We start from the raw sequence: 11894 nt of genomic DNA, 5'->3' as shown, positions 1-11894 counted from the left end.
ATCTGCCTGATGCTGCCTGATGCTGCAGAGCTGCCTGATGCTGCAGAGCTGCCTGATCAGCATTTTGACATTAAATTATGAAAAATGCTGAAAAAATAATGCAGCTCTCTTTGCATCACTGCCCCTTTCACTCTGATTGGTCCTCTGGTCTGCAGCGAGGATATTTCGAGAACCGGGCACTCTGCAAAGTTAATATTTTTATTTTTATAATCCAACGGAGTGCAGTAAGCTACCGCAATCTAACTAATGCGATTAACAAAGGCATTCGCAATTAAATGAAAGTAAGCGTAGTAGGGGATAGGGAAATTCTGTTTTGTTATTAGGAAAGCGAATTTGCTTTAAAACTACAATGGATATTCAGCTGCTTTCAAAGGGGCTGGCTAGCTTTCAATATCATCAGGGGTGCAAACTCATCAGGGCTGAAAAAGGTGACAAGGATCCGAACCCCCTCGGGGGTCCGGGGCATACTCCTTGGGGAATATATATTTGTATTTATTTAAATATACATATATATATCTCAAATCAAATCAAAATATGTATATATATATATATATATATCATATGAATCAGAATGGGATTTATTCGCCATGAAAGTTTGCACAGAGAAGGAATTTACTTTGGAAGGAAGGTGCATACAATAAACATATAGGAACCTAAAATTTAAATATGTGGACTATCTATACTAAGGGTACATAGGGTACATAAATCAGCAGTACAAAGTGGAATCAGAATTAAATAAAATGTACAATAAAATCTAAGTTGTCATAAAAAGTCAGTGCATAGTCAGTGAACACTTTGAAACTAAGGTGAGGATTATAGGTCACATGACCAAAAAGCTTTTGAAGTTTGAAGGGTTTTTTGAATAAAGAATACATTTTTAAAGATGAAAATGAACAAAATAAAGGCTTTGCAGCATGAATACATACATCGTCAACAGTTTAACATTATTTTGACGCTCCTAGTTCATGTGGTTGAGAAGCTATTTACTTTTGAAACGTGTAATTTGTTGATGGTCTCTAAACATATGCGTTGTTTAGGCAGCCGAAAGCATTGGCTAAGTGGCCGGTCGCAGCGGTGCTAACACCGGTTAAAATAACACAATACTGGGCATCATTCACCAGCCTAAAATACAATACAATCAAATCATCTCTGTCCATGACTGCACCTTTAGCTTGCTCTGGGTAGCCTATATGTTCCCCACACAGGTATAGCAGAACTGCCCGCAATATAGTTAGGCTATGTCGTTATCCCCACAATAGCATTTCGTGGCCACAAATTAGCATTTCGTGACCACGAAATTCGGATGTCATGTCTGGGGCTCTGGAAGTTAAAGACACGAAGACTCAAAATAAAAAGCGGGTTTTTATTCCCCCCCCCCCCCCCCCCCAGATCTACACAAATCACACAAATTACCTATTTTGGATCAAAAACTGCGAATTTCGCCGAAAAATGAGTTTGCACCCCTGCTCATGGAATTTTGTTTCATAAATGTATTTACTGCCCATAAACGGAGGTTGCGTAGATCTCCAACACTTTTTTAGCTAGCTATGCGCTGCTACACAGAAATAGCAAATAAGAAAGTTAAAGTTTTCAAGATATTGAACATGGACTACGGTCGTAAATGCAGTGTTCCAGGCAGTACAGGGAATTCTGACACTTTTCACTTCCCAAGGAACCAAACACTCGACGGGCTGTGATGTTTGTCACAGCCCGTCGAGAGAAGACGGGCTGTGACAGAGAAGATCCCTGTGCAGTTCGACCCTCAATTACACATTTGCTTTAACCATTTCACCAAGGACAGTTTTGAAAACCTATGACAATGTAAAGTAGGGTGACCAGATTTGAGTTTGTGAAAAAGAGGACTCTTTGTCGCAAATCTACAATTTAAGATGCCTGTTTGTCCAGATCTATTTTTCAGCAAGATAGCTAGAGCTAACTAATGCTGAGATGAATCACAATAGTTTGTTTGCTAAGCTGTAATGCTAACGTTACCCACCTAAGTCAATCCTGTTTGCTTTGACAACAGAAGTGGAAACAACTAACGTAATCATTTCAAATTATATCTAGTCAATCTGTTGAAAACAGTGTTGTGTAGACGCAATATATTTATGTGTAAGTTTTTATTTCAAGTTTCCACCTTCGGTGTTTTAGTGAGTACTGTTTGGCCGTGTTGTGTCTTTACTCCGCAGCTTCACTCGTTGTAAACCAACCAATTAGCGCGCAGCTCATCTATATATTCATGAGCATACCATAAGAGGAGAAAACCTAGCGTTTTTCCCCGGGACAAATTCACTGGAAGCATCAGGGGGCGTAGAACAGCACCAGGGCCATTTTCAGCCCAACCAATGTTACATACCCTATTCTGAGACCTTAAGGAACACTGTGAAATACCCAAAAAATCCAGTCAATTACCCCTTTAACAGAGACCCAATATAGTACATTTTGATCAACATAACATAAGCAATTTATAATGTGGGAAACCGCAAACAAATGAAGGCTACATAATAATTTGCATGAATGTAGGCTACCACAGCATTGACAATTTTACTAGAATAGATGTGAAGGTTGAACAAGTATCAAAGGTATCAAATCTATCTATAATTCCAGGAATCTGTGTGCGTGTGCCACACATTTTATCACAGGCACTATGCACTAGTATATATAAATTACATAAAAAACAAACAAAAAACCTTTTCAGAACCAAGCATCCATAACCCTGAATATGGTTGTTCTTATTTTTATATATACTTTATATATTTTTTATTTTTAGATTGTTTAGTTCTTAGAAATAGTTAAACTTTTGTACTTTTACTAAATTAAGATCCGTATATGTTTATTATTTGCACCTTCCTGCCACAGTAAATCCCGTGTTTGTATAACATACATGGCAAATACCTTCAGATTCAGATTCTGAAGCAACAGCCTAATCTCCTCACACTCCTCTGGGACATGGGTCAGTTAGACTCATCCTTACCTGTGCTGTTAGATAGCTGTGTTCAGAGTCAAACAGTCATGGTTCTTACCTGTGCTGTTAGATAGCTGTGTTCAGAGTCAAACAGTCATGGTCCTTACCTGTGCTGTTAGATAGCTGTGTTCAGAGTCAAACAGTCATGGTTCTTACCTGTGCTGTTAGATAGCTGTGTTCAGAGTCAAACAGTCATGGTCCTTACCTGTGCTGTTAGATAGCTGTGTTCAGAGTCAAACAGTCATGGTCCTTACCTGTGCTGTTAGATAGCTGTGTTCAGAGTCAAACAGTCATGGTTCTTACCTGTGCTGTTAGATAGCTGTGCTCAGATTGTTCAGAGTCATACCGTCTTGTATTTTATACTGTAAATTGGCAACTTATATTTTATTTTAATTTTATTTTTTGGCAACTTATATTTAATTTTATTGTATATTTTATTTTAATTGTATTCCACTTAGTATTGCTAGTTTATGTATCCTTAGTATAGTTAGACCATATATCTAAATTTAAGATTCCTATATGTCTATTGTATGCACCTTCCTGCCAAAGCAAATTCCTTGTCTGTGCAAACTTTCATGGCGAATAAATCTTTTTCTGATTCTGATGGTTCTTACCTGTGCTGTTAGATAGCTGTGTTCAGAGTCAAACAGTCATGGTTCTTACCTGTGCTGTTAGATAGTTGTGTTCAGAGTCATACAGTGATGGTTCTTACCTGTGTTCTTAGATGGCGGTGGGGGCTTCTTGGGTCTCTGAAACAGACAGGAAGACGCTACTCAGATCAAGAGTGGGAGAGGAGGATTCTCCAATGGATCCATTCATCAGGGTTAGGTCAGGTTAGGTTTAGGTCAGGTTCAGAATGGAGAAATAGACATTCATTATTGTAAATACCACCAGTTGACACCCAGCCAGTCTACCCTGAGCAACACCCAGCCAGTCTACCCTGAGCAACACCCAGCCAGTCTACACTTAGCAGCAACATCCAGCCTGTCTACCCTGAGCAACATCGAGCCTGTCTACCCTGAGCAGCAACACCCAGCCAGTCTACCCTGAGCAGTAACACCCAGCCAGTCTGCCCTGAGCATTAACACCCAGCCAGTCTACCCTGAGCAACACCCAGCCAGTCTACCCTGAGCAACACCCAGCCAGTCTACACTTAGCAGCAACATCCAGCCCCTCTAACCTGAGCAACATCGAGCCTGTCTACCCTGAGCAGCAACACCCAGCCAGTCTACCCTGAGTAGCAACACCCAGCCATTCTACACTGAGCAGCAACATCCAGCCAGTCTACCCTGAGCAGCAACACCCAGCCAGTCTGCCCTGAGCAGCAACACCCAGCCAGTCTGCCCTGAGCAGCAACACCCAGCCAGTCTGCCCTGAGCAGCAACACCCAGCCAGTCTACCCTGAGCAGCAACACCCAGCCAGTCTACCCTGAGCAGCAACACCCAGCCAGTCTACCCTGAGCAGCAACACCCAGCCTGTCTACCCTGAGCAGCAACACCCAGCCTGTCTACCCTGAGCAGCAACACCCAGCCAGTCTACCCTGAGCAGCAACACCCAGCCTGTCTACCCTGAGCAGCAACACCCAGCCAGTCTACCCTGAGCAGCAACACCCAGCCAGTCTACCCTGAGCAGCAACACCCAGCCAGTCTACACTGAGCAGCAACACCCAGCCAGTCTACACTGAGCAGCAACACCCAGCCAGTCTACACTGAGCAGCAACACCCAGCCAGTCTACCCTGAGCAGCAACACCCAGCCAGTCTACACTGAGCAGCAACACCCAGCCAGTCTACACTGAGCAGCAACACCCAGCCAGTCTACACTGAGCAGCAACACCCAGCTCGTCTGCCTCGATCCTCTCACTCCATCACATATCTACCATCTAACGATACAGAATACGGGAATATTATTGTAACAGTTTTTGGTTGCATGGAACAGTTTACTGTTTGATAAATTATAGTGCTGTCAAACGATTAAAATATTTAATCGCGATTAATCGCATTAATGTCATAGTTAACTCGCGATTAATCACAATTAATCGCACATTTCTATTTCTATCTATTCTAAATGTCCCTTGATTTCTTTTTGTCCCATTCTTTTTTCAAATTTTAATGCTCTTATCAACATGGAAAAGTGGTTTGGATTGCTTCGTGCAAATATTTTTCGTTATTGAAAACAACATTGCAATCGCCTGGCTTTGACGAGGGGGCGGAGAATTTGCATCATCTGTGTGCTTGGCCATCAAGTGGTATTTCAGACTGGACGTGCTGCAATGATAGCTCATTTTACAACGACAAAACACACAGATCACTTTGGTCTTGTCAATGGAACCATTTGGCAACTTTTTAAAAGTAAACTTTCCATTCAGAATCTTATTGGCATCCATTTCGGCGTCTCGCGCTCGCCATCCACTCAAAACGTAAAGTTAACCTACTACCAGAGAATGTCTCATATCCGTAAACGGGCTCTGCTACTACGCTTTAGCCGGATCGCAAGCCAAACAAGTGTGTGGCGTGCCTGTTGTTTTGTTTCCGGTCTAGCTAGATCCGGTGTGGTGTTGTAGTTTTTCTAACTTCGGTAGTTGTTGCAACAGCATGTGAAAAAAAACTACAAAGTTTGCTAGGCCAAAAAGAGCGTTAATCGCGCGATAAAAAAATTGACGCCGTTAATTTGGGTTTGCGTTAACGCCGTTAATAACGCGTTGAACTGACAGCACTAATAAATTATTATTATGATTATCATTGCACACTTTCATAGAGCAGAGGGATTATTGATATTTTACAGTGTGACAGCTAATCTTCCTTGTTCCTACCAGGGTGGCGTTTCATTAAGGAAGAAAATGAACCATAGGAACACAAACTTATCTCTCTCTTCTCCTCTCTCTCCCCCCCCCCCCCCCCCCCCGCCCGCCCCCCCTCCTTCAACAACGAACAACAGCAGGCACATCTAGCTGGGAGGGTTAACACCACTTCTATGAGGACATAAAACTTCCCACATTGGCAACAGGAGGTGAATCAGACACAGGCAGACATCATTTCACACACAGCAGGTAAAACATTTCAGACTGGAGTTTGAGCATATTAATGGACTTTAATTTCCATAAATTTGTTTGGCGTGAATTGCCAAAAGCTATGATGGGATCAAAGCTCATTTGTATTTCCTCTGCAGAAAACAGAAAGTGGGAACATTGACTTACAGCTTTTGGAGAGCTTGACAAAGAGAGACAGTGAAAGAGACTGATATAGTGATAGAGAGATGGACAAAGTGAGAAGGAAAGAGATAGATATACAGAGAGACAGGAAATATACACATATTATATATACTGTAGATAGAGAGAGAGAGAGAGAGAGCTAGAGAGACAAGAGAAAGATAGACAAAAGAGACAAGAGAGAGGGAGGGAGAGACAAGAGAGAAAGAGACGAGAGATGAAGCGATTAAAACGTTCTTCATGTCTGTTTCTAGCTGAAAATCTACCGCCCCCCCCCTCCCGGTGAACATTTGACCCCATTTTGTCCTCCAGCCTGCTGTCACATGAGTGTGTACTCCAGCCTGCTGTCACATGAGTGTATCCTCCAGCCTGAGTGTGTGCTCATCTGCTTTCCAGAGCCAGACATTCAGCTCTGAGCTCACATTCTGGTGAGCACACCAGCCGGGCAAAAGGGAAGCCTCCCCAACACGACACCTCCCCAACACGACACCACCCGAGCAAGACACCACCCAGACACGATACCACCCGAACACGACACCTCCCGAACACGACACCTCCCCAACACGACCCCCTCCCCCAAAAAGACACCTCCCCAGCACGACAGCTCCCCAACACGACACCTCCCGCAACACGGCCCCTCCCCCAACACAGCTCCTCCCCAACACGACACCTCCCCAACACGACAGCTCCCGCAACACGGCCCCTCCCCCAACACAACACCTCCCAGACACGGCCCCTCCCCAACACGGCTCTTCCCCAACACCACACCTCCCAGACACGAACCCTCCCCCAACACCACACCTCCCTGTTGCTGTTCTAGAGTCTAGAGACTGACTGACTGGAGACAGACTGACTGACTGGAGACTGACTGACTAGACACAGACTGACTGGAGAGAGACAGACTGACTAGAGACAGACTGACTGGAGAGAGACAGACTGACTAGACACAGACTGACTGGAGAGAGACAGACTGACTAGAGACAGACTGACTGGAGAGAGACAGACTGACTAGAGACAGACAGACTCCCGACACAACACCTCCCCAACGGCACCTACCCAACACGGCTCTTCCCCAACACGACAGCTCCCGCAACACGGCCCCTCCCCCAACACAAAACCTCCCCAACACGGCTCCTCCCCAACACCACACCTCCCCAACACCACACCTCCCCAACCCGGCTCCTCCCCAAACACGACACTTCCCCAACACGGCCCCTCCCTCTACGCAACCCCTCCCCCAACACGAAAACTCCCCAACACGGACCCTCCCCCAACACGGCCCCTCCCCAACTCGACACCTCCCTAACACCACACCTCCCTAACACCACACCGCCCCAACACCACACTTCTCCGACACCACACCTCCCCAACACCACACCTCCCCAACACCACACCTCCCTGACACAAACCCTCCCCCAACACGACACCTCCCCAACACAGCCCCTCCCCAACACGGCTCCTCCCCAACACGGCTCCTCCCCAACACAACACCTCCCCAACACCACACCTCCCAGACACGAACCCTCCCCCAACACGACACCTCCCCAACACGGTCCCTCCCCAACACGACACTTCCCCCAACACGACCCCTCCCCAACACGGCTCTTCCCCAACACGACACCTCCCCAACACAGCTCCTCCCCAACACAACACCTCCCCAACACGGCTCTTCCCCAACACAACACCTCCCCAACACGGCACCTAACATATACAAATAAGAATAAAATATATTATTCTTAAACTATACTTACAAAGCCTACGTACAAAAATCTTTTGGTTGTCAATGGGGGGTGTGAATATACAACATTGGTACATTTAAGTACATTTCCAATTGTGTGTAAGAAAAGAAGATGTACAATCAAAAAGTGTGAAGCTCTCCTTGAACATATTGAAACTAGATTTGAGTATCCTCTTGGTCTGCTAGTGCAGCTGGAGGGTTGGGGAGGGCAGGGGAGGGCAGGGGAAACCCTAACCCTCATCTGAAGGTGATAAGCACACTAAAGCACACAGATTTAGGAGGAGGCTGTTCTAGAGTCTAGAGACTAGAGACTGACTGACTAGAGACTGACTAACTGGAGACAGACTGACTGACTGCCTAGCGACAGACTGACTGACTAGAGACAGACAGACTGACTACAGACAGACAGAGACAGACAGACTGGAGACAGACTGAACAGCAACTCACCTCTTCTGAGTCAGGTTTGGGAGGCAGTTTGACGGATCCTCTTGGAGTTGAAGTCTGAAAAACAAAAGATGTAAGAACACAAATGTTTGTTCATACAACAAGTGCCGACAGTCCAGTCCACTAGAGGGAGACAGGGGTCTACTGTGTGGAGAGACAAGTGTCGTGTGGGTTCTGTCTTGTTTTTAAGGGGTGGTTTATGCATGTGTATAATCTGAGATGGGGACGGGAATGGTTGTGTTGTGGAGCAAACTGTACAATGCCAGCACGGGTCTGTGCTTTCCGCTGGTCTGTTCTTTCATCTGCTCTCGAACAGACACTCCGCTATTGCCGTGCAAGGACCAATTAATCGAACACGGCTGCAGACCTTCAGCGAGATTGAGTGGCCAACCAAGATTGGTGGAGCCCCAATTGAACTGGATATAAGAAGACTGACAGCGGAGAGATGGAGAGAGCCCGTACACAGGATTACACGACCAGCCAAGGCGACGGGTTGGGGATCCACAGTCGCTTTCCTCCGCGATACTAGGCCCTTCACGGGCTGCTGCTGTTACGGGGTCTACGCTGTCTGCTACGTTTGAGCCCGAGAGAAGGGGAGCGGAGACATCGGACGAGCCAGATTATTTCTGCGCTTTCAAATATTAGAAAAAGTAAGGTGACTCCAACATCCATTGCTGTGTGAACGGGTTGCGGTGGATGTGGAACCTGGATGATTCACCGGTTGTTTTCCATTGGCAAGTTTAGAACAGTACGGATTCCACCGCCTGGACTTCTCTGAGAGACCCAGAGGAGTGACGTCAAACGGGCGGGGGAAACCACCGCAAAGGAACACGGCCACTCGAGGACGGGCAGTGCAGCCTGCTTCGGCCACTCGAGGACGGGCAGTGCAGCCTGCTTCGGCCACTCGAGGACGGGCAGTGCAGCCTGACTATTCCAGTCTCTAGGTTGGACAGTTTTCGTGTGTATATATTTTTGTTCGGTCGGTCGGGACGTTTTTTTCCTATTTGTCTGTATGTCCGTCTGCTGGACTGGACAGGGGGTAGTGTTGGGGCTGTGCTTTATGAGAGGTGCAGGTAGAGGCTTGGGGATCCCTGTGTGCACGTGTGAGCATTGACGTGTGGGCTTCTCCCTGTGTTGCTGAGTAGCTTTGTGTCTTTTGAACTGGTGTGTGGGGATTGACCGGTGAACCTTCACTGTGTGCCGTTTGCTGTGTGCCGTTTGCTGTGTGCCCCCTTGCCGTGTGGTGTTTCACCCTAGTATAAATACCCTAGCTCTACCGGGTGGCCAATATTGGCCTGTGCCCTTCATTGGACCTTGTTTCAGGGGTAGTTTTATGAATTCAAAATAAGTGTTTTTCTTAAAAAAAACTCCCGTCTCTGCTGTGGTGTGTCCTGGGATTCGTTGCCTAGTGGGATTGCTCTCCTATTTGGTGACACAAGCATCCTGTTTTCAACACACATGATTATTATTGTTGCCATTAAAGGCCCCCTGAGGAGGTTACCATACTGTGATAGAGCCCTCATCTCTGAGTGAGTCAGGATACAAGGTTGGGTTAGGGTTAGGGGTTATGGTCTATCTAACCCAAGGTTAGGGTTAGGGTTATGGTCTATCTAACCCAAGGTTGGACAATGAGTCTCATGTAAGAGGATATACCCTGGTGGAACCAGCTACTGTATTTTGGGGAAAATAAGCCTTGTAAAAGCCGGACCCCACTAGAATGGGAACTTTGTGTTTGTAAAGCCGCACTGGAATACATGCCGCACTTGATACGGGAACAATGATACCAAGCAATGCACGAGTATAGGCGATCTTAGAGCATGCCGTTGTGTAACACACTTCGAAAACGAAAGTAAGTATGTAATGTATGTTTCCCTTTACCCAGAAATTAATTCATATTTAAATAGCATTCAAGAAAAAAGTGTTTCTACTGTTCAGGGTTTCCCGCAGAAAACGTGTTAGTCAAGGTGGTAGGGTGAGGTTTGCTGACGAACCGGGGGGAGGGGGGGGGGGGGGGGGGGGGGGGGGGGGGGGCGGTTGTATAGTTAGGGTAAAAAAAACGAAGTTCTGCAGAGAAAGGACATAGCCGTTGGAATGAAAGGGAGAAAACTGGTTAGAGTAACACGGCGGATATCGCTTATCATTTTTTTATTTATTGTCAACGTAGTTAAGGCGGCAGGCGAGGTGTGTTGTCAAGGGCCTTGACTGCTAAGTGCTGTGGGAAACCCTGCTGTTGTTTTGTCATAAAAACATGCTATAAGCTGCATCGAAATATAAGCCGCACCACTACAAGGAAAAAGTTAAAAGTTAATATAAGCCGTGGCTTTATTTCTGAAAAATACGGTAGATCTGTGTTCTGGAACCTTGTCTAGAGACGACACGACACCTCCCCCAACACGACACCTCCCCCAACACGACACTTCCCCCAACACGACACCTCCCCCAACACGGCCCTTCCAAAACACGATACCTCCCCAACACGACACCTCCCCCGACACGGCCCCTCCCCCGACACGGCCCCTCCCCCGACACGGCCCCTCCCCCAACACGGCCCCTCCCCAACACGGCACCTAACATATGAAAATAAGAATAAAATATATTATTCTTAAACTATACTTACAAAGCCAACGTACAAAAATCTAAACACAAGTTGTCAATGAGGAGTGTGAATATACAACATCGGTACATTTAAGTACATTTCCAATTGGGTGTAAAAAAAGTGTGAAGCTCTCCTTGAACATATTGAAACTAGATTTGAGTATCCTCTTGGTCTGCTAGTGCAGCTGAGAGGGTTGGGGAGGGGCAGGGGAGACCCTAACCCTCATCTTAAGGTGATAAGAACACTAAAGCACAAAGATTTAGGGAGGAGGCTGTTCTAGAGTCTAGAGACTGACTGACTGGAGACAGACTGACTAGAAACAGACAGACTAGAGACTGACTGAACAGCAACTCACCTCTTCTGAGTCGGGTTTGGGGAGGCAGTTTGACGGATCCTCTTGGAGTTGAAGTCTGCGAAACAAAAGATGTAAGAACACAAATGTTTGTTCATACAACAAGTGTCGACAGTCCAGTCCACTAGAGGGAGACAGGGGGTCTACTGTGTTGGAGGGACAAGCATCCCGTTTTTAGATCTGTGTTCTGGAACCTTCTCTAGAGACACACTCGTGGGTGTTGAAATCGTACCTCTTTCTCCGCGTCGGACAATAAGGCCACAAAATTGTCGGGGAACACACCCTCCTTCCCCCCGATTTCTCCTCTCCACCAGCCTAGCTCCCCCGGTGTCCTGGCAACATCAACATCATCATCATCATCATCATCATCATCATGACAACAACAGCAGCAGCAGCAACGCATATCACAGCTAACACATGAGAAACTGGTATGAACAGTGATAAATGTGTCTTTATTTTAATGATAAAACATTTTTTCCAAACAGGTATATAGTTTCAAACAAGAAGGAAAATTTACTTCAACTACTTCCACAGTGGTTTCACCAGGCAGAGTGATAACAGCAGAGTGATAACCACAGAGTGATAATCTCAA

General features: G+C 46.1%; 1 protein-coding gene across 1 annotated transcript in view; it reads right to left on the bottom strand.

Moving 5' to 3' along the window:
* The window catches only part of LOC124468384 (CD2-associated protein), a 51417-nt gene that overhangs the window by 15372 nt on the left and 24151 nt on the right, over nucleotides 1-11894 (bottom strand). The window contains 3 exon segments of the mRNA XM_047021055.1: nucleotides 3678-3714; nucleotides 8358-8411; nucleotides 11535-11629. Coding sequence (XP_046877011.1) covers nucleotides 3678-3714; nucleotides 8358-8411; nucleotides 11535-11629 — 186 coding nt within the window.

Source organism: Hypomesus transpacificus, chromosome 6, assembly GCF_021917145.1.
Source record: "Hypomesus transpacificus isolate Combined female chromosome 6, fHypTra1, whole genome shotgun sequence".
Lineage (NCBI taxonomy): Eukaryota > Metazoa > Chordata > Actinopteri > Osmeriformes > Osmeridae > Hypomesus > Hypomesus transpacificus.
The sequence above is the reverse complement of the archived record's forward strand: the minus strand, read 5'-3'. Positions and strand labels throughout refer to the sequence as shown.